The sequence below is a fragment of the Grampus griseus genome, assembly GCF_964374135.1.
Source record: "Grampus griseus genome assembly, chromosome: 11".
Taxonomy (NCBI): Eukaryota; Metazoa; Chordata; class Mammalia; order Artiodactyla; family Delphinidae; genus Grampus; species Grampus griseus.
The window spans coordinates 71,134,838-71,162,056 of record NC_139005.1 but is presented as its reverse complement, the minus strand read 5'-3'; the positions used below and the strand labels follow the sequence as shown (position 1 = coordinate 71,162,056).

At 35.5% G+C, this 27,219-nt stretch overlaps 1 protein-coding gene across 1 annotated transcript in view; it reads left to right on the top strand.

Moving 5' to 3' along the window:
• Positions 1-3,911: 3,911 nt before the first annotated feature.
• CEP290 (centrosomal protein 290) overlaps positions 3,912-27,219 on the top strand; it is a 96,787-nt gene continuing 73,479 nt past the window's right edge. Inside the window, exons 1-17 of the mRNA XM_082666888.1 lie at positions 3,912-4,046; positions 4,252-4,310; positions 4,582-4,711; positions 4,863-4,940; positions 5,925-5,994; positions 6,359-6,405; positions 8,100-8,243; positions 12,408-12,461; positions 13,206-13,355; positions 13,750-13,932; positions 14,570-14,659; positions 17,977-18,099; positions 19,046-19,169; positions 23,270-23,442; positions 24,172-24,334; positions 25,833-25,933; positions 26,006-26,093. Of these exons, the coding sequence (XP_082523014.1) occupies positions 4,610-4,711; positions 4,863-4,940; positions 5,925-5,994; positions 6,359-6,405; positions 8,100-8,243; positions 12,408-12,461; positions 13,206-13,355; positions 13,750-13,932; positions 14,570-14,659; positions 17,977-18,099; positions 19,046-19,169; positions 23,270-23,442; positions 24,172-24,334; positions 25,833-25,933; positions 26,006-26,093 (1,690 nt within the window). The 5' untranslated portion in view covers positions 3,912-4,046; positions 4,252-4,310; positions 4,582-4,609. The remainder of the gene's footprint in view (positions 4,047-4,251; positions 4,311-4,581; positions 4,712-4,862; positions 4,941-5,924; positions 5,995-6,358; positions 6,406-8,099; positions 8,244-12,407; positions 12,462-13,205; positions 13,356-13,749; positions 13,933-14,569; positions 14,660-17,976; positions 18,100-19,045; positions 19,170-23,269; positions 23,443-24,171; positions 24,335-25,832; positions 25,934-26,005; positions 26,094-27,219) is intronic.

The window sequence follows — 27,219 nt, the reverse complement described above, 5'->3', positions numbered from 1 at the left end:
TTTTAGTGATTTTCTCAAAATTATATATAGTGAGCAACTGAACTAGAACTTGAGTTAAATTTCTTAGTTAACAGTTAGATACAAACATATTTTAGTGCATTAGAGCCTAGACCCTAGCTAACTTGTTTCCTACTGCATCCCTGGTGTCTAGCACAGTGTATAAGCCCCAAAATATTGTTAGAATGAGTAAAGTAATAAAATTTAAGCAAGATTTTGGGGCTTCCCTGGTGGCGCAGTGGTTGAGAGTCTGCCTGCCGATGCAGGGGACACGGGTTCGTGCCCCGGTCCGGGAAGATCCCACATGCCGCGGAGCGGCTAGGCCCGTGAGCCATGGCTGCTGAGCCTGCGCGTCCGGAGCCTGTGCTCTGCAACGGGAGAGGCCACAACAGTGAGAGGCCCGCGTACCGCAAAAAAAAAAAAAAAAAAATTTAAGCAAGATTTTGCACTTAGTCGGGACTGTAATTGAGACCTGGCTTACAACCTTAGCTTCATTAATTATTATGAAATTGCTTAGGTTCTCAGAACCTGTTTTCACTTCAGAAAAATGAATAAAACTTGCCATTACGCCAGGTGCCTTCAGTTCCTGAGAATATAAATGTGAATAAGAAGGTGAAGGAAGTAAGGGTAGAAAAGACCAACACAGACAAAACGAAACGAATAAATAAATAAATAGAAAATAACAGTTGTAATGAATGAAAAAACAAGAAGAAAAATAAGGTGTTGCAATAAAAATAACAGATTACTACTACAAAAATAAATATGCAATTTTAAGCATAGTAAATGACATAATATGTGCTCCAGAAACATTAGCTTTCATCTCTGCCTTCCCTTGCTAAATTATGAATTAAAAACAATGAATGAAAAAAAATAAAAACAAATAAAAACAATGAATGTGGGAATTCCCTGGTGGTCCAGTGATTAGGACTTTGCACACTCAGAGCCAAGGGCGTGGGTTCGATCCCTGGTTGGGGAACTAAGATCCCACAAGCCATGCAGTGTAGTCAAAAAACAAACAAACAAACAAACAAAAAACACTGAACATGAAGAGTATCTAATTCAAATTCTTGAGTAATCAAAGTTACATAATTAGAATATAATGATATTTAATGTAGATTGTAAGACTGAAGAATAAGCACGTTACAAGTACTGGTTCCCAACATGCCTGAGAAGGCAATATAGCAGTTGTGAACATATCCTTTAGCCAGAAAGATTCGTGTTCCATCATACTATTTAAGTTTGAGCAGAGTATTTAACTTTTCCAAACTTTGCTTTCTTAACTTAGCTGGAAAATGAGGACAAATTAAGCAGCTATTTCATTGGATTGTTATGAAGATTAAATAATGAAAAAGCTATAGTAATCAAAATAGCTTGCAGCTAGCATAAAAACAAACACGCAGATCAACAGAACAGAATAGGGAGGCCAGAAATAAACAAAGGAACCAAGAATATACAATGGGGAAAGAATAGTCTCTTTAATATATAATGTTGGGAAAACTGGAGAACCACATGCAAAAGAATAAACTGAACCCCTATTTTATACCACTCACAAAAATCAACTCAAAATGGATTAAAGAACTGAACGTAAGACCTAAAACCATAAACCTCCTGGTAGTAAACAAGGGGGTAAGCTCCCTGACACTGGTCTTGGCAATGATTTTTTGGATTTGAAACCAAAAGCAAAGGCAACAAAAGCAAAAATAAATAAGTGGGCCTATGTCAAACTAAAAAGCTTCTGCACAAAAAAGGACACCAACAAAATGAAGAGGCAACTTATGGAATGAGGGGAAATATTTGCAAAAATATATATATGAAAGCAGGTTAATATCCAAAATATATAAAGAACTCTTACAACTGAATAGCAAAAAAAAAAAAAAAAACTGATTAAAAAATGGGCACAGGAACTTCTTCCCAAGAAGACACGTAATGGCCGACAGGTACATGAAAAGGTGCTCACCATCACTAATCATCAGTGATATGCAAAGCAAAATTACAATGAGATTATCAATTACTTTACACCTGCTAAGAATGGCCATCATCAAAAAGAGATAACAAGCATTGGCAGCAAGGATGTGGAGAAAAGGGAACACCTGTGCACTGTTGGTGGGAACGTAAATTGATGCAGCCATCACAGAAAACAGTATGGGGTTCCTCAAAAAATTAAAAACAGAACTACCATACTTTCCAGCAATTCCACTTCTGGGTATATATCCAAAAAAAACAAAATCACTATTTTAAAGTGTTATTCATTCAGCATTATTTACAACAGCCAACCCATAGAAACAACCTAAGTATAAATCGATGGATGGAAGGATAAAGAAAATGTAGTACATACACACAATGGAATATTATTCAGCCACAAAAAATAAATCTTACCATTTGTAACACCATGACAACACGGATGGACCATGAGGGCATTACGCTAAGTGAAATGCCAGACAAAGAAGGACAAATACTGAGTGATCTCGTTTATATGTGGGATCTAAAAAAACCGAATTCATAGAAGCAAACAGATCCATCAACAGGTACAAACTTTCATTTAAAAGATATATAATTTCTGGGGATATATAGTTTAAAAAAACGTTAATGAACAGTGTGTGACATATCATCTTTCAGTAAAGGACTAGACAAAATTATAATTCCTACAAATCTGATGAATGTCTTTAAATGTATCTCACAAAATCAGTATATCTGTTTTTATTTTCTACTGAGCTATTTCTACTGAACGGTTTGGAAAGAAACCTATTGTTTTCAAAAGTAAACTTCAATATCAATTATAGGGAATAAATGCAAGAAAGTGCTTAAAATAAATAAATAAATAAAGATGAGAGGCACTGCTCCAAAGAGTTGAAAATGTCATTTGGTTTTCAAGACTACATCTTCTTAAGAAAGTTTTCCTAGTGGTGTATCATACTCCAGCACGGCTGAGCAGCCAGATGAGCAAAACTTGCACAAATAAGAGCTGTAAACACCTGAGAAGGCGTTTTCATAGGAAGGCACTCTCCGTCAGCAAACAAGTGACAGCAACAGGGCTGGTGAGTACTGAGGCCCCTTCTCTCTCCACCCCCCGCAATGGCCTGGGCAAGTTATAACCTCTCCTCTCTAGAACCTTCCCTCTACACCTACTAGCTCCTCAACCTTCAAGTCCTTCAATCCGCGAAGGTAATAGCGCTACAGGTAAGGCGACCAGGGTCAGAAGATGCGGTGTCCCCAATTCCTCACTCGCCGCCAAACCATGATCGCGGCCCCCAGTCCACTATACAGACAGATTCTGATACAGAAGAAGGCTAAAACTTTTTCTTCTTACAGAGGGCACCACCCGGAGCGTCGCCGGCAAACGCCCTAGGAGAGGGCGGGGTCTTCCCACCTCTTCAGACTCCGGCCCCAACATTAAGAGCTTCTTTCAGCCGGGATCGCTAACCTCAACTCCTCCCCCACCGCTGACCGACAGCCCGACCTCACCTGGAAGCGGTTCCACCAGGGAATGGCTTAGAGAAACCTCGGGAAGAGTGGTCCGGCGAGAGACGCCACCGAAGGCACAGTCATGGTCCGCCTCGTTCAGCCGACCAGTGCAGACACGCCTCGGCCGCCGCGCCTCCCGCCTCGAGGCGGTTCCCCCGCACCCCGGTATAGTCCCAGCCTCCCGCACTGCACGCCGGGAACGGCCTATCTCCACTTCTCAGACTTCAGCGTCCAGGGCGCCCCGGCCTCCAAGCAGAACTGCACTCTGGGATTTGCAGTCCTCATCCCAGGCCTTCTCTCCGCCCTTAACACAGAATCCAGGGACCTCGCTGCGGAATCTAAACGTAAACCATCGCCCACGGTCGTGAAATGTAGGCGACACTTGCATCCGGGCTCTTGTTCCGGCCTTGGCTAGGTGGGAAATGCGTCGCTTAGCAGCCGCTGCCGCTATTACTCGCTAGAGATCAGTTGGCGGTGTCCAGTGTCCGATTGGAACCGCGCTGGAGAGCCGTCGAGCGTGGCGGCGGGGCTCGGCTGGGTGGGTGCGGTAGCTGAGGGGCCGCCGCTGGATGCCAGGTTTGGTTTAGGTGGGTGGATCCTGGAGAGCGCGGACAGAGAGTTCTTCCCGCAAAGGTTCTTTAAGCCTAACGGCCCAAATAAACAACAGCCCCTTAGTCTTTGATTTGCAGTCCATCTGCCTTACCCTCGCTTCAGCCCTGGTTTCTTCGGCCCAGCTGCACTCATTTCAATCGTTTACTTTCTCGCTTTTTTTTTTCCCCCTCTTAATCCTAGCTCCTGTCTCTCAGAATCAGTGGTCAATTTCAGCCTTCCAAGCATCGCACGCTTTGGTGGTAAGGGGGCGTGGAGGAAGGGGGCACAGAATCCTAGTTCTAGCTTACATTAGTTTAACCATGGAAGCCGTCATAATTTAGCTGATAAAATATCTGATGATTTGTAGCAACTGCTGTAATTTTGATCAAGGCTATTTTACCCACATATCTGTTATACAGTTAAGGAGCCATACCTCTTTGCTAACATCGTGGAGAGTTGTAATAGCGTAATCTGTAAAAACAGTAATGCTGTTTACCTTGAAAATGCTAATACCCACTTGTATTGTTACAGAAAGTAAAGCACAGTGAAAGAATTCAAGATGCCACCTAATATAAACTGGAAAGAAATAAGAAAAGTTGACCCAGATGAGTTGCCTCGTCAAGAAGAATTGGCAGATAATTTATTGATTTCCTTATCTAAGGTACTTAATTGATAAATAATGCATAGATATATACATACAACTATGATAGTCTAAGTTGTCCCTGAAATCACTGAATGGTACAACTGGAAGATTTCTTGTATTTTGCTTAAGGGTTATAAAATATGAAATAGTTGCTTTTCTCTTTACTTAGGTGGAAATAAATGAGCTAAAAAGTGAAAGTCAAGAAAATATGATACACCTTTTCAGAATTACTCAGTCTCTAATGAAGGTTTGTATACAGTAGGTTTTAATAATAGCTTTGACTATTAGAGAAAGTGTAAGAATCTTTTCTTAGATAATTTAATCTCTGTGAAAGTACTTTGTAAAATCTAAATGACCACTAAAAAATGAGATATCTTCAAATGTCAACTGAGAATTTTAGGTGAAAAACATTACTAGTTTCTGCTCTAAAGTTCCTAAAAGAGTGTGTAGGGGAAACAGAATGGTTATGTTTAAAAAAGCATAGGGAGGTCCTATGTTAATTATGTTACAGCTTGTTACAGTAGCTGACTACTGTTGGGATTTGTTAGGAGGGGAAGAGATTTAGGTGTGAGAAGACTATAAAGGTGAAAGACTGATGAATAGTTTTAGGTAAGTGGAGGGCAGTGGTAAAGTGTTAAGGAGATTCTAGAGCTGGAGGTTACTATACATAAAAACTGGGAATAGAAAGTATGCATGTTCTTTACATTTAAGGAGACAAGTGCAGAAAGTTTATAATAGCAGGTTGTAGAGGAAACAATGTTGGGTATAGTTTAGAATAGGCTGTCTAGGGCCTTTAAAGACGTATTTTATGATATCAGCAATTAGCAGCCATTAAAGGTTTTTGATCTCTAATTGGTAGATACAAAAATATGCCTTAAGAGGGTTAAACTTATGAAGGAAGTTAGACAAAATTATGGACTAGAATAATGAAAATTAGAATAGAATAAAAGAGATAGTTGAAAACATTACGAAGAGAAAAGTTGCAATACTAGATGTAAGACTTGAGGGAAAAGAGGAATAAAAGATATTTCAAACTCTTAGGAATCTAGAAATTACAGCCTTAAGAAAATCATCTATTCATTCAACAAATGTTTGCTGAATCTCTCCTTGTGCCAGGCATTGCAGGCAGTAAGTACTGGGATAGCAAATACAAAACAAAATTCTTATTTTCAGTGCTTACATTCTAGTGTAAAGGCATACTGAAATAGCTTTTTTTATTCTTAACGTTTAGATGAAAGCTCAAGAAGTAGAGCTAGCTTTGGAAGAAGTTGAAAAAGCTGGAGAAGAACAAGCAAAATTTGGTAAATGCCTTGGGAAAAGATTATTATGGTGTTAAATAGTGGATTTCATTTATTCACTAAGCAGTGAAGAATTAGCTTTAATATATTGGGTTGACCAAAAAGTAAGATCTTATGGACAAATCCAAACAAACTTTCTGGCCAACCCAATATTTTATAAAATGTGTATACTCAGTTTATTTTGAAATATTTTTCTAGAACTCCTATTTCATGGATCAGGTACAAAATAGTTATTTTCTTATGTTACCTTATCATTACAACCATGATGGAATCTTTAAAAATTAATTTTATTATTTCATTGAAAATTATCGAAAAGTTTGTTTTGAGATAAATCTGACCAATTGAAATATTTATCTTTTTTTAATAGAAAATCAATTAAAAACTAAAGTAATGAAACTGGAAAATGAACTGGAGGTATGTTCTTTTGTATTCCTTAGGGTGTAATCATTGTAAATATTATTTTCGATTATTACTTTTAAATTTTTTCATTGTAATTAGCTGGAAAAAGTCACTGGAATGATATTGTGTTTATAATTGTTCAGTATATATTTTACGTGCCTATTTATGTATCTTAAATTCTGCTAAGGATTGCACATCCAATTGTGAACAAAATAAAAACATTGAATAACCTCATGGAGCTTGTAGTACAGAGAAATATACAGAGAGATTACTATAACTGAGGTGGAATGAGGCATGTTGGAATTTGAGGAACAGTGACAGAAGGATATAGGAGAAGAGGTAGCTTTTGAGAAAGCCAAGAGCCAAAATGTGAATGTATTGTTAAGGAACTGAATACATTGAGATTACTGAGACTGTGGGAAAGAATGTGATACAAATGGATTAGCCCTTATAAGGAGGAAGGACCTTTTTCCTTGGTAAAAGGGAGGAAGGAAGAATGGATATGAACAGAAGCTTTTGATGTTTGTAGGTTTAGTGCCTGAAATTTGAGAGGATGGAGAGGTCATCTGCTAAAAATAAGAGTGAAAGATGTGTGGTCAAATTTTAAAGAAGTCAGATAAAACCAGAAATATAGTGGGGAATGAACTGGAGATTTCAGGATCTGGAGTCAGATAGTTTACATTCAAACCCTGGTTTTTTAGCATGTTAACTCTGCGAATTTAGATGGTTTATTTTCTATTCCCTGTCGTATATCCAGCTTCTAGGGAAATACCAGTCATTCTCAATAAATACTTGTTAAGTGAGTTATGAAGTAAGGTCGATTCTGTGTTAGTGTTTAGCAAGGCAACTACTACAGAATAGAAGGATAGGACAGTTGGAGATGTTGGTAAGAAAGTGCTTTTTGAAGGAGGTTAAGAGTAAGAAAAGTTTAGTTAAGGTAGAAGAGTAACAGAACTGTATGCTAGGGAGATGAATGTGAGACAGATTAGATGACTAAAGGATTTTTGATGTTTTTGACTATGACCTAAAGTAACAGGAAAATGAAGCAAAATGTATTTAGTCTGCTGCAAAATTTTAAAGATAATCTAATTTTGGGTGTTCAATATGGTAGCACTAGCTACATGTGGCCATTAGCATTTAAATTAATTAAAGTTAAGAATTCAGTTCTTTAGTTTCACTAGCCACATTTCAAGTGCTCAGTAGACACATGTAGATAGTGGCTACTGTATTGGGCAGTGTAGAGAACATTTCCTTTATCCTAACACTGGTCTAAATAGTCAGTGGTATGAGGGAAAGGACAGGTTAAGAGCACCATGGCTCAGTGGCTAGGGTGGAGGCTCTGGTGATTTGTAGCCTGGTTTCAGAGCTCTGATACTCAGGAGAAGCCTAGATAGTTCATCTCAAGGATCATTGTATGCCTTTGCACTTTACCCTGGTGTCTGTGGCTCAGCGGCTATAACAAAGCCTGAGTGATTGACTGTTAATTCTTCATACTCTGGATGGCTCAGGAAGAGCTTAAGGGGTTGTCAGCCTGTGAACTAAAGCTTAAATATGCTTAATTTAAAAAATTGTTTTTAAGCAACATGATTTTAAACATCTCGTGCTGATTATGATAAAATTTAAAGTCAAGATAATTATTTTTGTTGTTGATTCATTTGAATCTCCAGATATAATGGAATTAATTTATACTTTGGGTTTATTACTTTAAGATGGCACAGCACTCTGCAGGTGGACGTGACACTCGCTTTTTACGTGATGAAATTCGCCAACTTGAAAAGCAATTGGAACAAAAAGATAGAGAATTGGAGGACATGGAAAAAGAGTTAGAGAAAGAAAAGAAAGTTAATGAGCAAGTAAGGCACAGTTTTTTAATGACTCTTAACTGTTCAAGTTACCAAAAAAACACCACCTGTTTATGCTTTTTATAATTATTACTGACAGTTTCAATTTTTATGTTTTATGTTATTTGTGGGAATTGATGTATGCTTATTGATAAGATTTTATATAACAGTTCATGTTGTCATCATGTCTTTAAAATGTAATGGATCAGGTACATCTAGTGAATGAATATGACCTAGAGATTAATTCTTTATACATGGAGGTAACTTTTTCTCCGGGTGTTAGAATTCTTCACATAAAGTTGATGATTTGATCTGGAATATTGGTATGAAGAAATTAATAGGCATTCAGAAACAATTGATTTGGGCTTCGCTGATGGCACAATGGTTAAGAATCCGCCTGCCAATGCAGAGGACACAGGTTCGAGCCCTGGTCCGGGAAGATCCCACATGTCGCAGAGCAACTAAGCCCATGCACCATGACTATTGAGCCTGCGCTCTAGAGCGTGTGAGCCACACTACTGAGTCCGCTTGCTACAACTGTTGAAGCCCGTGCCCTAGAGCCCATGCTCCACAACAAGAGAAGCCACCACAATGAGAAGACTGTGCACCGCAATGAAGAGTAGCTCCCGCTCGCTGCAACTAGAGAAAGCCTGTGCACAGCAATGAAGACCCAATGCAGCCAAACATAAATAAATAAAATTTTTAAAATTTTTTGATTTTCTTATTTTTCATAATATATTTTGGGAAAAAAGATATTTATTTGTATCTATATTAGTAGTAGACTTAGAAATTAATCTTTTAGTGATGTATTCAATAATAAGTTTTTTATTTTCAGGTGTACCTCGCTTTATGTAATACGTAGATTCTTAAAAAGTGTTGATCTCACCATTTTGTAAATCAATTCATATTTTAAACCATGACATGTCATCTTTTATACAAGCATAGTTTATTATTACCTCTTACGTTATACTTGTTATTTACAAAATAACTCATGCAATGTTCACTTAAATTTAGTTTGAGGAAAAAATTATTTTTTTGCTGATAAGATTGTATTTCCTGTCAGAAAATAGTATGCTTTCTTTTTTTGCCTCAGCTGTCAGTGAACTTAGTACAAAATCTGGTGCCTACATGTATTAACTGTCCCATCCCTGGTGCCCAGAAGCTTTTTCTACCTTTGTGTCCTTTATAAGGTCAATATTGTATCACATCCTGATAATCTCATTTTGTCCATTGTTCTCTTGGAAACAGATGGTTATAAATTTTAAGTAAATGACATTGATTATGAGGTAACATTGCTATTTAAAAAGAATTCATCATAGACTGATTTGTAAGGAAAAGCATCCCCATTCTTGATATATCTATTTTATTATATAGTTTGGAAGTCACGTAAAAGTGAGCCATCTGTACAGTTTTTGCAGTGGAAAAAGTATGGATTGATGCCACCTGAAGGTTAGGAATAAGCTCTTAAAGGATTATGTGTTTAGTTGACTCAGTGAAACATAACAGATCTATAGATTTCTTAATCATGAAGGGTCCAACCTATGCTATACAGTAATAGAATTGCTTAGGGAGGTGGCCGTGTATGTGTTTTTCTGGGCTATTGTTCTTTTGTCTAGCCCATATATTAGTCAACTTCTCACCATTGATACCACACACTGTTAGCTAATCAGAACCACCATGTCTATTCATATCTTAGACTACTATCTTCATTCATAGGCACACACACAGACAACTTGAATATATGGCTTATGTACCTTTCCAGCTGCTAGATTTCTTGAAGTAGAATATGGATATGAGTTGCTTTAGCAATTTCTTCTTTGCCCTTAACCAGTCATTCAGTTTTACTGAGTACTTATAGCATGCCAGAGACTGTGCTAAATACTGAGGATACAGTGGGCAACGCTATTCTGCTTCTCAACGTTATTCACTGTCAATAACAAAGGTAACATAAGATAATATGATAGTCTGGGGATACATAAGGATATAAGAATACTCTGGAGTACTCTGGAGGGGTATACCTGAGTCAGTCTTGAGGTTCAAGAAATGATCTGTAAACTGAGACCTGAAATAAGAGTTAGCCTGGAAGAGGGAATGAGATGTAGGTGGTGGTTAAGGAAAAGGCATTCTGGGTAGAAAATACAGTGTTTACTGAGACCTAGAGGTAAGAGATAGCATGGTGTATTCAGGGAACTACAGTTATTCATTCTGGCTGGAATATAGGTAAAAATAGCTAGTGTAGAGTCCTTACTATGTGCCAGATACTTTATATGCATTAATTCATTATTCCTCATTTGATACTTATATGAGAGAGGTGACATTTCCCCCAGGCTACAGATGAAGAAACAGACACAGAAAGGGTAGGTAATTGCCCATGGTTACACAACTAATAAATGATAAAGCCAGGATTTGATCCAGATTTACTCAAATTCTGTGCTCTTATCTGCTGTGCTACCCTACCTTTCCAGCTTTAACATTTATGATCCTCTAGAGAGATAAGCAAAGGCCAGTACCTGAGGAATTTGGTCCTTTTTCCAAAAAGGAGCCAATGAAGGATTTTGAACTCAGGGATATCATGATCAGATCGGTACTTTGCAAGTTTACTCTCCTTTGTGGAGAGTGGATTGAAGGGGGCCAAGACTAGTAAGGAGACATTTGTGCTAAGTCAGTGTGACGATGGACTAATTAGTGACTGAGGGGGATTAGGGACATAGACATGTTTGAGGGATGTAGATATAATTGGATATGATGAATGATTGGTTGTTGGTGAAGAGGGAGGAATGGGTAGTCCACCTAATTTTCTGGGTTGGGCCACTGGATAGGTAGATAGCGCCATTCACTTAGAAGTGACACAAGGGGAGTTTAGAAGGCTTGTGATTATTATTTGTTTTGTACATGTTGAATTTGAGGTCCCTGTGGGCATATTCAGAAAGGATATCTGGATAAGAAACTCAGAGATACCGGATAGATGATAAGAATTTGTGGGTCATCAGCATAGATACTGAAGCAATAGAAGTGATTGTAAGGCAGATGTCTAGGTATAGAAATGTCTAATGCAAGAGGAAGTGGTGCTTCAAGGAATAGACCAAGAAAGGACAAATATCAAGAGTATGATGTTTCAAAACCAAGGAAAAGGAGCATCAGTAGTATTAAATGCTTTAGCCTTAAGTTCCTGACATGTCTCTTCTTGTTAAAATTTTCCAATTCAAAACAGGATGGGACTGTTTCTTAACTCCCAGATGATAATAATAATAATGGTAAAATTCTAAGATTCGTATAGCACATTGCATTTTATTATGAAGTTTCTTTAAACTTTTTTTTTGAAAACTTTATCTTCATAAAGATGGTAAGAAAAACAGTAAACACATAGTCTTCATATAGATTCACCTGTTAACACTGTGCCACATATGCTTTATCTTTGTACACACAGACTTATTCTCCTCCCCTCCCCTCCCCTCCTTTCTTTTTTGCTGAGACATCAGAGTTAATTGCAGATATCATGATACTTCATACTTAAATATTGCAAATATCATGATATTTCATTCTTAAATATTTCAGTGTGTTTCCACTGAAAGGAAGTAGTTATATTTCCTTTATAACTATATAAGTAGTTATATTTTCCAATATAACTACTTATATAATTAGCATACTCAGGAATGTAATATCAATTCAGTACTGTTGTCTAATATGTAGTCCATAATCAGATTTCCTCTATTGGCCCAATAATGTCCTTTTAGTCTCCCCACCCAATATCCAAGCATCCATGCTTCTTTTTAACCATTATGTTCTACTGCTTTGTATTTCTAAGTAATTTAATGCTCACTGAGAGCAAAGAGTATTCTAGCTCTGGTAATAGAACTGCAAAATAATGAAGATCTTGGTTGGAAGACTACTCATTATTAGGTTTTACGCTGGGGGAAGAGGGTAATGTTTTGTTTTCTGTATCCTTTGGTTAGAGGTTTTTGTTTTTTGTTTTATAATCTTTTAAACTCAACCTGCTTCATCCTTCCTAATCCTTAGTTAGTTAGTTTTCAAAATTTTGGCGTATTATTCATGTCTTGGGTCGACATGAAATCCTCAGTAGTTAAACATTCTCTGTGTTATTGGAAAGGAACTGAAAACCTGGCATTACATAGAACTACTGCTGAATTTTATCTTATTTGTTTTTTGCTGTTTTAGTTGGCTCTTCGAAATGAGGAGGCAGAAAATGAAAACAGCAAATTAAGGAGAGAGGTTGGTAAAAAATTTTAGTAGTTGTGGTGGTTCAACAAAGATACTTATTAAAAAAGTGTTCATAAATTAATTCTGTAACCAGAACTGGAATCGTCTAAGTAATTGATGTTTTCAAACCATGTTTTATGATATGACTTTGTCTTAGGTAAATAGAAAATAAGTTGAAAGGTGAAGCCGTTAAGTACTACATTCATCTCTTAGGTCTATGTGGGTAAATCTTGCTTTGTTTTTTAAGCTGTTCTTTGCTAGTTTGCTAACTGAATATATGACTGGATTTCTCCCTTTTTCCTCTTACTTTATCTGGCATTCTTTTAAAACTTTTGTTTCTTATTAAATATTACAAATTCTGATTATTATTTGGTTCTTCTGAGCCAAATAATGTTTGTACATTGTTTATCCTGATAGTGCTTGTCTTTTTAACATAATCAAAATATTTTTTTGTTTTGGTTGGTAATTAATATTCTTGCTTTCTTTGATTATCCAAAATAATATCTCATTCTCCTAAAAATTTTTTTTTCTTTAATTTCTAATTATTATATTTAATTATATATTGCCTTTCTTATTTCTAATTACCTTTTTCCTGTCCTCTTCTGGAGAACAAACGTCTAAAGAAAAAGGTGAGGCTTTAAGGGTGGTGAAACCTTGGAATTTTAAAGATGTGTTTTGAGATCACTATTCAGAGGGTGAAATTTTGTTTCTTTGGATAGTTTTTTTAATAGAATACTGTGTTTGATCTGCCTTCAGAATGAACAGCTTCGTCAGGATATTATTGACTATCAAAAACAAATAGATTCGCAAAAAGAAACCCTTTCATCAAGAAGAGAAGACAGTGACTACCGGTCACAATTGTCTAAAAAAAACTATGAACTTGTCCAATATCTAGATGAAATTCAGGTAAAATGGATAGAAGTCATTTCAAAGCAATGATCTTTATAAAGCTTTAATTTCATTATAATATAAAATTAGTATTTAGCCCTACATTTCAATATATTTAGTATAAATCTGCAACTATGTATTTGTAAAACATGAAATAAATTGCATCTTTGAAGTTGCAAATCTTGCAAATTCATTCTTGTTATATGCCTATCTTGGGCATTGTTTAAGAACTAAGATACTTACTTACACTTTTCTTGATATTTAATTTGGTTTAATTGACCAATAGCAATTGATACTAAATATCTATGAAGAATTCTGTTTTCTCCAGCAGACACGTATGACTCCATTTAGTATTAATTTAAATTTTAGTTTCTTAAATTGTTTTTAACTGTAGCATCTTTACCTTTCTTAGACTTTAACAGAAGCTAACGAGAAACTTGAACTTCAGAATCAAGAAATGAGAAAAAATCTAGAAGAGTCTGTACAGGAAATGGAGAAGATGACTGATGAATATAATAGGATGAAAGCTATTGTGCATCAGACAGATAATATAATGGACCAGTTAAAAAAAGAAAATGATCATTACCAGCTTCAAGTAAGAATTCTTGTTTGACTTATTTGGGCAAACTTCATATTGCCTCATTACTATTTATTTGAAACTAGAAAGTACTTTTAACTTTCTAGGGTATGAATTTTTGTCTTATGCTTAGTATGTCATCTTATACTGTAATATGTTGCCATGGTAATTATTTGTCTCTATGTGTTTCTCTAGTCCCCTTACATATACCTTGTAATTACTGCCATATAGAGTATATGGGTGATACCTGAATGAATATGTAGATAACAATCCTGCAAATTTTCTGCTAAAGCCTCTTAGAAGTCCTGTGGACCATCAAGCTTAATTTTATACCTTAAAATAAATACACTCTAAATATCATAGAAACCAATATATTGTTTACTACTTACATGGGATTAAACTTGTTTAAAAAATAGAGTAATACTTAAAAATACAATTCTCTAATGACAAAAAATAATTATACAACTGTAAAGATGCACAAACAATTAAAGGTCACCTTAACTACAGAACTGCTCCCATAATGAATATGCATTTGTAATGTATATGTATATATGTGCATGTGTATGCTTATCATGTGTGTAAATATTCATATACAACAAATACATGTATAGTACACTAATTTGCAACAGTTCTTGAAATAGTTGTTGCCTTTTAGGTGCAGGAGCTTACAAATCTTCTGAAAGCAAAAAATGAAGAAGATGATCCAATCATGGCAGCTGTCAACGCAAAAGTAGAAGAATGGAAGGTGCTTTTTTCAATTGCTATAATAGCTTGTTCATTTTCATTTTAGATTTCAATTTTTTAGTCTTAATTTTCTTTAAAGTTCTTGTACTAGTTAATGACATTTTTATTAGGCATTTTAAAAAGTGTATTAGATGTTTTAGCTGGAAAACTCTAAGAACCGTGTGTAGACCTCTAGCTTATCTGTTGTTGAATGAGCTCTTCTACATCAATGAGTTAAATTTAAAATTTTTAGTTTTCTGATAGAAATCTAAGTCTCAAATATAATATGTCATCTAAAATAGATAATTATAAATAAAATTTAAATGTTTTCATGTAAACCATAGGTACCTTGTATATATTAGTTATATAGTTCCAGGTTTAATTTTAGTTTTTCTGACTCTCCTTCCATGTTAGATTAATCAAGCTTTTGGCATTCAGTGGAAATGGGAGTAAGGAAGTGGATCAGGAATGGAAGTAAGGGAAGGGATCTTTCAGAATCACCTGAGAAGTCTTTTCAAAAGTCTGTTCCTCCTCACCACTCTCTAACTCCAACCACAACCCCAAGCCTTACCATATCAGAAGTTAGGATTGTGATGATTATATATTTTGAAAAAAGTCTGAAATGATTCTGAATAAATCTAATTTTAAAAGCTATCACTTTTATAGTCATTGTTTCTAACAAGGTTCACATAAATCTTGTTGGCTATTTGAAGTTATCATGTGGGAATCTCAGCTAACCTATATTTTAAACAAGAGCAGTAGCAGTGGAAATGAAGTTTATAGAATCAATCAGAGGTCAATAAACTTTCTGTAAAAGGCCAGGGAGTAAATATTTTAGAATATTTGGTTTCTGGTGTATCTATTCAACTCTGCTATTATAATATGAGGGCAGCCATAAACAATACATAAATAAATGAGCAAGGCTGTTTTCCCAATGAAACTTTACAGAAGCAGGCAGCAGGCCAAATTTGACCTATGAGCCATAGTTTACCAACCCCAGGAAAAAAAGAGTTGTTTTTAATCGTTTAATTTTGGGAGAGAGATGTTAGCAAATGTATTCTTCTGCACTTCATTTTTACTTAGTATCTTTTACTTAGTTTATAGCAGTATGTATGGTATTACTTTGTTCTTTTTAATGTAATTTTTCTTTGTAGTTATGTATGTTATTGATTCCCTATTATGTGGCGTTTAGGAGGTTTCCAATATTTGCTATTAGAAACAATGTTTTAATGAATATCCTTGTATATTTATTTTGAAAATGTGTATCTGTAGAATAAATGCTACAAGTGTAATTGTGATATATATTGCAAATATATTCCTCTAGTTGGTCACTTGTCTTTTGGCTTTATGGTGTTTTTTACTATGATTTTTTTTTTTTTTTTTTTTTTTGTGGTACGCGGGCCTCTCACTGTTGTGGCCTCTCCCGTTGCGGAGCACAGGCTCCGGACGTGCAGGCTCAGCGGCCATGGCTCAAGGGCTCAGCCACTCCGTGGCATGTGGGATCTTCCCGGACCGGGCCACAAACTTGTGTCCCCTGCATCGGCAGGCGGACTCTCAACCACTGCACCACCAGGGAAGCCCCTGAAGTATTTTTTTTATATTGCATAAATTTAATGTTTTTCATGGCTTTTGGCCTTTGTATCATAGTTAGAAAGGATTCTGAGTATAAAATTATTTTCTCATATTTTCTCTAGTATCTTCTAGTTTCATCTTTTACATGTAAATCTTTGAAGCATATATTATTTATTTTGGTATGAAGAGTGAGATATGGGTGCAACCGAGCTACTCTGTTGTCTAAACATCATTTATTGAACATTTCATTTTTCTCCTACTAAAATACACTTCCATTTTTATTACATACAAAACTGTTGAATTTGAATTTATTTTGGGACTCTCTTCTTTATATTGATTGATCTGTTTTATAATCAGGTACACTTTCTTTTTTTTTTTTTTGGCGGTACGTGGGCCTCTCACTGCTGTGGCCTCTCCCGTTGCGGAGCACAGGCTCCGGACGCGCAGGCTCGGCGGCCATGGCTCATGGGCCCAGCCGCTCCGCGGCATGTGGGATCCTCCCAGACCGGGGCATGAACCTGTGTCCCCTGCATCGGCAGGCGGACTCTCAACCACTGCGCCACCAGGGAAGCCCCACCAATTATTAAAAATAATTGTTTTAATTATTATGCTGAAATATTTGAAAAAGCTGTTCCCATTATTTATGTTTTTTAGATTCTTATAAATGTGCTTTTTAAATACAAATTTTAGAAATAGTTCTTTAAAATATTTTAGTTATTTTATTGGGTATATATTAAATTTATAAATTAATTTATAGATTGATTTTGATATTTGGTCCTAGCAAACAAGGTACCTTTCATTTTTTTAAAATTGAGGTAAAATTGACATAACATGATACTAGTTTCAGGTATACAGTGTAATGATTCGATGTTTGTATGTATTGCAAAATGATTACCCCAGTAAGTTCAGTTAACATCTGTAACCACACATAGTTACAATTTTTTTTTTTCTGGTAATGAGAACTTTTAAGATCCACTCTCTTAGCTATTTTCAAATATGCAGTACAGTATTAAAAAATGATGATTAGGGGCTTCCCTGCTGGCACAGTGGTTGAGAGTCCGCCTGCCGATGCAGGGGACACAGGTTTGTGCCCCGGTCCGGGAAGATCCCACATGCCACGGAGCGGCTGGGCCTGTGAGCCTCGGCCGCTGAGCCTGTGCGTCCGGAGCCTGTGCTCCACAACGGGAGAGGCCACAGCAGTGAGAGTCCCGCGTACCGCAAAAAAAAAAAAAAAAAAAATGATGATTAGAGGCCATGAAGTGGATGGCAATGCCTTAACCATATGCATGTTGTCAAGCCTGAGGCCCTCTTCCATTCTTGTCCAGAGGAATGCTAGCCTTTTCCTTTCATGCAACGTAACAAGATACCTTTTATTCATTCAAGATATTTTATGCTTCTTAGTGTCATTTTAATGTTTTCTTCATAAAAGATTAGTTGTACAAAACCTTTTGTAATTGCAGGGAGTTATTTATAGCTTAGTGTTCTAGGAATGGGTTTTGGAAACTAGAGATTGTTTAAAAGATTGAATTTCTTAAAAAGCAAAAAATACAGTGTATATTTTTGAATCATTTCTTATTTGAATTTCAGGTTGTATGCACAAAAGAACAGTGGTCATTCCAATAGTTGCTATTTTCTCACTTCAAAGAATTTTATTTCCTGTATTTTCTCTAAATCTGCTAATGGTATATATTAAAATATTTACCATAAATGAGGAATGGTTTATTAATTTTGCTCTTATGTAACAGATTCTATTTTGTTTATTTCTAGTTAATTTTGTCTTCTAAAGATGATGAAATTATTGAGTACCAGCAAATGTTACATAACCTGAGGGAGAAACTGAAAAATGCCCAGCTTGATGCCGATAAAAGTAATATTATGGCTCTACAACAGGTAAAACTTTCTCAAAATTTGGTTTATCAACAAGGTTTATTAAAGTTGGTGATGAAACTCTAAATTATGTCTTATTTATTTCCTGTGCCTAATCTAGTCACTTGCACTTTTGGGTATATAATAAAGTCTTTTGAAGTTTCTTACACCGTCCAGTCCCAAGAAAAAATTAGAATTCAGTTTAGAGTTAGGGATAAAATTATTTTATGTATTTTTCTCTATTGATGCAGATAATGCATTTATTGTTTTGCTTGGGAATTATTTAATAAGAAACTTTAAAAACTTTTAGAAATTTTAAAAATATCTTAATTCTCTGTTACTAAAGTCTACTGTGTTGTGTTTTAGTGCTGAAATACCCTGTACAATGTGAAATAAGCTAAAGTATGGTTATAATTTGTACTGTATAAAATTTTTGTTTTTATTGATAGTACAAATATATTCATACAGAAAGAAGTTACACTTGCATCAGCTGTGCTCTCTAGTCATAGTCCAAAAGAAAGAAGGAAATTTGGAAAGTATTTGGAGAGTAAGGACGATCGCAAGGGACAAGATTTTTGAATGAAGTACTGCAGGGGTGAAAGCTAAGTTGAGTAAAGGAAAAAGCACAAGGTAAAACACAAACATAAAATGGTAAAAAGATAGAATTGGATGATGAGGAAAAGTAACACAAAAGGAGTTATTAGAAGCCACAAATATTAGAGAGTTCTGGAATTCGTATTTGTGAGAGTGCTAGCCCTTATATCATCTTTAAGTACTAGAGTGACAGCAGTATTCCTACAGTGATTAGTGCAGTTGAGGTATACAAAATAGTAAAAGGCACAGTTTTGACTCACAAGAAATATATTCTATAGTCTTGTTGAAAAAAACAAGACCTACCTTTTCTCTTACTTTAAAAATGTAGATTAATATTCATGAAGTGATAATATGTAATATTCAAAATATTTTATAGGGTATACAAGAACGAGATAGTCAAATTAAGATGCTCACTGACCAAGTAGAGCAATATACAAAAGAAATGGAAAAAAATACTTTTATTATTGAAGATTTGAAAAATGAGCTCCAAAGAAACAAAGGTAATTCAATGTTTTATAAGTATATAGTCATTTTATATACCATTAAGTTTTTAAAATATTTTATTTTTATTAAAATGAAATTATATTATGCCAACAGATATATTAGTGATTTTTCTGTATTTGAATTTTATATTCTTAAAAAAACTGTACAAGGTATTATTGACTACTGTATATATATTAGTATTTACACATGTAAATGATGGCAGTATTTTCTGTAGTTTTTCTCTGATGAAAACTACATTAACCCCTATTACCAGATTGGCTGTATAAAAGAAATGAAAAATGGTGATATAATTGTATTTATCCTCCTTTTTGTAATTAACAAAGAATGGAAGAAAATAAAATTTTGATCAGTGTAGCAACATCGCAGAGATTTTTCAGAAGTAATTGACTTGTCAACATTTGAATTAACCTTACCCAACTTGATATGTCATCATATTCTCCCTACCTTGGGTCATGCTAGCTTACCTAACTCATCAAATCCTTTGAATGTAAGCCCTTACAACATTAGTGATCTTATATTTCCAAAAGACTATATACTGTAGATATACCAGAACACATTAATGCAAACTATTCATAATAAGTTCATGACATATTTATTGTAATTGCTGAAGATAAAAAAAAATTAGACACAAAGGGGAAATAATGAGTGAGTCTATGTGTGTGTTTGTGTGTAAGTGAAATAATGGTAGTGTGGTTGTAATTTAGGTAGTGAGGCAAAAGCCTCACTGAGGAGATATTTGAACAAAGACTTAAAGAAGATGAGGGAGTGAGCCATGTGGATGTCCCTAAGCAGTGAGAATAAGTGCAGGGCCCTGAAGCAGGAGTGTACTGAGCATGTTTGAGGAACAACAAAGAAGCCTTTGTGGCTGGAGCAGGGTGAGCAAGTGGGCAGTAGTAGGTGATGAGATCAGAGAGGTAACGAGGGGCCATATCATATGGGGCATTACAGTTCATTGTAAGGACTTCGGCTTTTCTTTTAAGTGAGAATGGACATCAAAAAATTTCTGAAGAAAGGAGTGATATATTTTGACTTGGACTGTGTCTGCCATAGACTCTAGGAGTGGTAAGGAGAGAAGCAGGGAACCTGTTATAAGACTACTGCAATAACCTGGAGAGAGGTGATGGTAGTTTAAAGCACGGAGGTAGCAGTGGAGTTATATGTAGTCAGTTCTGGATGTATTTTGAAGGTGATAGAAATGAAATTTGCTGACAGATCAGATGTAGGATGTGAAAGTTATCAGAGCTTTTGGTCTGAATGCTGGGGAGGGCTGTGGAAAGAGCAGGTTTAGAGATGGTCAGGTACTTAGTTAAACAGGACATGTTAAGTGTGAGATGGCTATTAGACATCTGAGTGAAAATGTTAAGTAGGTACTTGTATATAGAAGTCTGAGGTTCATGAGGACAGTCTGGGTTAAACATATTAATTTGGGAACTTTATGCATAAAAATGGTACTTGAAATCATGAAGCTGGCTGAGATCATCAAAACAGAAAATGTTGGTTAAAAAGAAAAATCTTAAGACTGAGCCTTGGGATGCTTTTATTTTAGAACTTGGGGAGATGAAAAGGAACAACCAAAAAGGCTGAGAAGGAATGACCAGAGAGATGGGAGGAAAACCAGGAGCACGTAGAGCCCTGAAACTCACATGTGGAATGTCATCAAGGAAGAGCATAAGCAACTGTGTTCCATACTATATTCATTGCTGCTGATAAGACAAGAGGAGCACTAAAAATTGACCACTGGATTTAGCAGTGGTCATTTTTGGTTCAAGAGAAAATGGGTAGAGATGAAATAGAGCCAATACAGAGACTTTTGAGGAAAAGGAAAGGAGAAAAATAGAGTGGTAGCCTGAGGGGAAAGGGGGATAAAGAAAATGTTTTTCTCTTTTAAATGGAAGAAATAATCATGCTTCTAAGTTAATAGGAAAGATCCATTAAAGAGGAAGCAAGTCATGAATTGATGAAGCAAGGGAGGGAGAGAAGGACTTCTGGAGTAATATTCCTGAGAAGGCAATGGGATGGGATCTAGTGTTCAGTGGAGTAGTTGGCTTAGGAGCACAGAGAGTTCATCCATAGGAACAGGAAGAAGGGTGGGGTGTGTAGTTACTGTCCGATGTGGCTGGGTAGATGTCCTGACAGTAAAAGTTTTGGTTTTCTCAGTGAATGAGGAAGCAAGGTTCTCAGCTGAAAGTGAGGATAGAGGCAGATATATTAGAAGTTTGAGGAGAGAGAAGTAAAGAGAAGGTGGGAAATGGTCATCTGGAAGAATGAACCAGACTAGGGAAATATAGTGTGACTGTTGAGCAGCATCAAGCCCCACTTGCTATACTTATTTCTACATGTGTCTGTATTATGTATGTACTAGAATTATTCTTTGACAGTAGCTTAAATTGCTTAAAAGGATCACTGATGTTGTGGGGTTTGCATATTCCAGTCACCAGGAGAAAAAGTGGCGGTTGATTTCTGCTGTCAAATAAGGAAGAGGTCTTATATAGTGACGCTTCTGTCAGTCCGTAGTCATGTAATTCCTAAAGTCCACAGAAGGTGTGTGTACTAGGCTATACTCTGTATATTGAATTTAACTTGTGCATGACAGTTAATGGTGGTCTCCTTTCATTGGTTAAGATTAGTTTTAGCTCGTAGAAGCATCTGAAAAATGGTGGCAAAATCAAGATAGAAGTTTATTTCTCACTTGTGTATTGGTCTAGTTAGGCAGTCTAGGGTATTGCCTTCATCTGCCTCATGCAAAATGGAACTTTACCCTCACATCCAGTCCCAAACAGCGAGGTAGAGGAAGAGGAGGCAAGAAGCAAAGAGCATGTACTGAAGGATAGGCAGGTAATATATTGTGGAGGGCCTTGCAGAAGAAAGGGAGAATAGATTTTGGGGACAGGAGCCTCTGTCACATTCTCCAGCTAGGCTGTTAACTCCAGAGAACAGGACTCACTTCTTATAAACGTGTGTGATCTCCCACACTAGTCCAGTGCCTGTATGTAAGTATATGACCTATAAATCAGTAGATGTTTATTATGGATGAGTGTAAGAATGATTGTCAGTAAATTTTAGAATGATACGAATACTATATTTTGGTCTTAGCAACAGTTTGTTAAGATGTACAAGTAGGAATTTTTTTTTTTTTTTTTTTTTCCCTGTTCGCGGGCCTCTCACTGTTGTGGCCTCTCCTGTTGCGGAGCACAGGCTCCGGACGCGCAGGCTCAGTGGCCATGGCTCACGGGCCCAGCCGCTCTGCGGCATGTGGGATCTTCCCAGACCGGGGCACGAACCCGTGTCCCCTGCATCAGCAGGCGGACTCTCAACCACTGCGCCACCAGGGAAGCCCGGGAATTTTTTAACTATTAGTTACAGTTAAGTTTAGCTGCAACTGACAGAAAAAAATCGAATGTAACAATGGTTTAAACAGGATGGAAATGTACTTTTCCGTGATATAATCAAAGTTGAGGCAACTAGTTTAGTGTAGGTGTGCTACTTGTACAAATACCAGATACCAGGGACCCTGTATCTTGTTGCTTTGACTATCAGCATGAGGTTTCCATCTCATGTTCTAAGAAGACTGAGTTCCAGCCCTAATGTCCATATTCCAGCTGGCAGCAAGGAGGAAGGAGAAAAGAAAATTTCACTCCTCTCCTTTAAAAACATTTCCTGAAATGTGCACATGGTCTTTCTGTTTATATCCTATTAGTCTCATGACCACACCTAGCTACTGGAATGTAAGTGGAAATTTAGTCGTTATTTCAAGTGGCCACGTGTCCGTCTAAAAATCCATAGTTCTATTACAGTGGACGAAAGGGAGCTAACTATTAGAAGCAGCAGCCTTTGCCACAATTATCATTCTTTGTAAAGCAGTGTTTTCCAGTCTTTTATAATCCATACCCTTTCAGCTAAGATTTTATTAAAATTTCCTTTTTAGCTTTATAAATAAAACCAAATCAAAACTTTATTTTACAAATATAAAATTATAATATTAAATGGACTTTTTTTAGTGACATACCACATTTCCTGCTTCCCATACTGGAACCAGTGTTTTATAGGAGTAAGTAGTCAATTCAGTTTATTCATGATTTTAATTTTTACCCTGTAGGAGCTTCAGCACTTTCTCAACGGACTCATTATATGAAAATTCAGTCTAAGGTTCAAATTTTAGAAGAGAGAACTAAAGAGGCTGAGAGAACAGCTGAACTGGCTGAGGCTGATGCTAGGGAAAAGGATAAAGAACTAGTTGAGACTCTGAAGCGATTAAAAGATTATGAATCGGTATGTATTTTTATCTTGTCAATCAAGGAGCTTAGAATTATCTTGCCACTTATAGACTGTTCTGTGCCATTTTCTTTATACCATTTAAAAACATTCCAGAAGTACCTCATGATAAAGATTATCCTAATTGATTTATACTGAAGGGTTCACACTTTTGTGCAGCATTTACTTTTTAGCAGAATTGTTTTCAAACCATTTGATTAAAGCATTTTGCCCAGATAATCAGCTTTGGTGAGGCAGCAGGATTAGATTCTTTGTAATCTGTGTCATTGTACCACCATGTAGATGTGACACCACTGATGAGTTGTCTAAAAGTTGTAACAGAAGCAGTTTTACCACCTACTGTGCCAACACAGCCTTACTTTGTACTTTTTATATTTTTAAATCTGATTACTGCTAAGTCAGGCAACTAATAACCTACATATTCTAATGGTATTGCTGATTCTCCCTTACTATTCCTTTTCTGTATTTTGTTAAGTGTTTTATGTGTAATATTCTGAGTCACTTTGCCATTAGGATGCTATACTGGGAAATTTCAACTGTTCCATTTCCCGTTATTATTATTACTGGATTTGTTTTTTAAAAGTACAGTAAAAAACACAGTTTATAGTTGTAAATCTTAGTTATATGTGTACTTCCCCTCAGACTTAATAAGAAAACAAATTCATGAATTTGACAGTTTATTCAAATAAACAATGTTATATTTAAATTATATTGGGTATTTTTCAGGGAGTTTATGGCTTAGAAGATGCTGTTATTGAAATAAAGAATTGTAAAAACCAAATTAAAATAAGAGATCAAGAGATTGAAGTATTGACAAAGGAAATCAATAAACTTGAATTGAAGATCAATGATTTCCTTGATGAGAATGAGGCACTTAAAGAGCGTATGGGTAAGTCATCTTTTAAGATATGTAGTTTGCTCAACCTAATTGTCAAGTCATTTTTTTGGCTTATGATTATTTTTAGATATTTGGATGCTTTTTTTATTTAATAATTCCTCCTATAAAAATACTTAAAACAAGTAAAAGTGGAGCTGTTCCAGTTGAAGTGGGATCATGGGTTTGACGGAGCTGCGATGGTGGTTGGACAGACCTGGAGCACTGCTATATTCAGTCGGAGATCGCCTCAATAATTGCATGCTTAAAAAAAGGAAAGCTACTTAGTTAATACCACTATTAGAAATTACGCTTTTTTTTTTCCAACAAAAGTAGTGTGTTAGTTTGCAAAATGCTCTAGTTTCAGATGAATACATGGGGACATTTAGAAATACTGTTTAATCCTTTTTAAGACTTTTAAATACTTGACTTTTATAATTGGCACTAAGTTTTACTTGGGTTGAGTATTTTAAGGTTACTATTGATTCTAAGAAGTAATAAATATAGCTTGAGAGTTTATATATTGATATCAATAAATAGTTCATTAGTGAATATTACTAGTTTGAATGTTACGACAGTCCAATCTAAATTGCTACTTTAAAATGGAAATAAATATCTAAATCATGATTTCATTATACTTGGTAAATACCAGTTAATGCTTTCTTAGAGTTAAAATGATCACCTGTAAAAACTATTCTCTAAAGGAAGGAAAAATAAATATTTTATACATATTATTTATTCGTAAAAAAGTGTCTATCTGGGACCCAGAGTAATGCCAGGACCTCAAGTTAGACTTAGTCTAATCAACTTGATCTACCAGATCACGACCAACTTCAATATGGACGTTCCTAAAGGTGACTGAGCCGTCACAAACACCAGATTTTCTGTTTTTTAAAGGCCCCAAATCTTGCTTTATAATTACTTGAGACAATCTTGATATCTGGTTTTCAGAGCATAGCTGCTTAGTAATGGGAAGTTAGGAAAGAGGCACACTGAGAGTGTCAGTCTAGTCATGACAAAATATAATTGATATTGATATTAATATTGACTACTATGTGCCAAGCACTGCTATAAGTACTTTATTTGGGTTAATTTTATTATACACCTGACAACAAGCCAAAAAGAAATACGTGTATACATTCATACACATGTACTTACATATAGTATTATCCCTACAACCAGTTAATAGTTGATAGTGGGAATTGAACCCAACTTTGTTTTATTACAAAGCTTCTGTTCTTAGTACATTATAGTACCTCTCTGACAGTCCAACATGGAAGACAGATCATAATATGTCTTTGTCAGGATTTCCATTAATAATTGTGATAAAATTTTAGCTTGTATGGTTACAGTTCAAATACCTCAAAAATTCTTGCACAAAAATCCCCATTCTTCAGTGATGGTGGCTAAATAGATTATAACCAGTTGCTTGATGATAACCAGTTGCCGTATGAAGTTTTTGTAGTTCATTTGAATATTAATAAGGTTTTAATCATTCTGCTTTTTATTTTAGGCCTTGAACCAAAGACAATGATTGATTTAACTGAATTCAGAAATAGCAAAAGTTTAAAACAGCAGCAGTACAGAGCTGAAAACCAGATTCTTTTGAAAGAGGCAAGTGCAGTAGTCAATTGGTTATTTTCCTGGTTGAAGTAAAGAAAAATACTAACAATTTTAATTTTGTAGATTGAAAGCCTAGAGGAAGAAAGACTTGATCTGAAGAAAAAACTTCGTCAAATGGCTCAAGAAAAAGGAAAAAGAACTGCAACTTCAGGTATACTGTTATTCCAAACCTTTAAAAGAATCATTGGAAAATGAATTGTCTGGATCTGTAATTTTCTGTATGTGAGAAATAGTATTGCTGTATTACTGTGGTTTTGCTACAAGTTTGATAAATGAAAATAATGGCCTGATGAAGAGTGTATGAGTGAGTGTCACTGAGTTTAGTCCTAAATCTAAACAGTTAAAAGAATAATAAGTGAACAAAAAACAAACATCAGAATCATGGACTTTTGAAAAATTTACAATATAGTCTGTATTAATTTCTAGACAATCCCAGTATGTTGTGATTAGTAATGATAAAACAGTAATTTTTGTCAATATATGTTACTGTTAATATTTTCTTTTTCTTTAAAAGCTATGCATTGGAAGCTTTAATTGTACATTATTCTTTACTAAGTGAAAGTAATGTTTTATTGAATAAAAATTAACAATTTTTTGTTTTGTTTTATCTTACATGGTATAAAGAGAACAGCTGGTTTATTTTTTAATAGCTATTACAGTGCTTTTTTGTAAGACCATAGAGAAGGCTTTTTTTTTTCTAACTTGGCCCAAGCCCACAATTATCTATGAATAATAGAGGTTTTTTTGTTTGTTTTTGTTTTATTTTTTTTTTTAGCATTATGCTGTCTATAGTACATCAAAAATTTCTAGAAGGGCAAAACTTCATAATTTATTAGTGTGTTAAGCAATTTAGTCATTATTCATGATTCTTATCTACTTTCTTAATATGTGTCTTTTAACTATTTAAGTACTTATTAATATGGGAAAAGAATGATAGCGAAGATAAAATTTGTAATTGTTTTTCATTAATATCTTTTTTTAAGATTATTTTTATTTTATTTTATTTATTTTTTTGAATACATCTTTATTGGAGTATAATTGCTTCACAATACTATGTTAGTTTCTGTTGTACAACAGAGTGAATCAGCCATATGCATACATATATCCCCATATCCCTTCCCTCTTGAGCCTCCCTCCCACCCTCCCTATCCCACCTCTCTAGGTCGTTGCAAACCACTGAGCTGATCTCCCTGTGCTATGCAGCCGCTTCCCACTAGCTATCTATTTTACATTTGGTAGTGTATATGTCAATGCTACTCTCACTTTGTCCCAGCTTC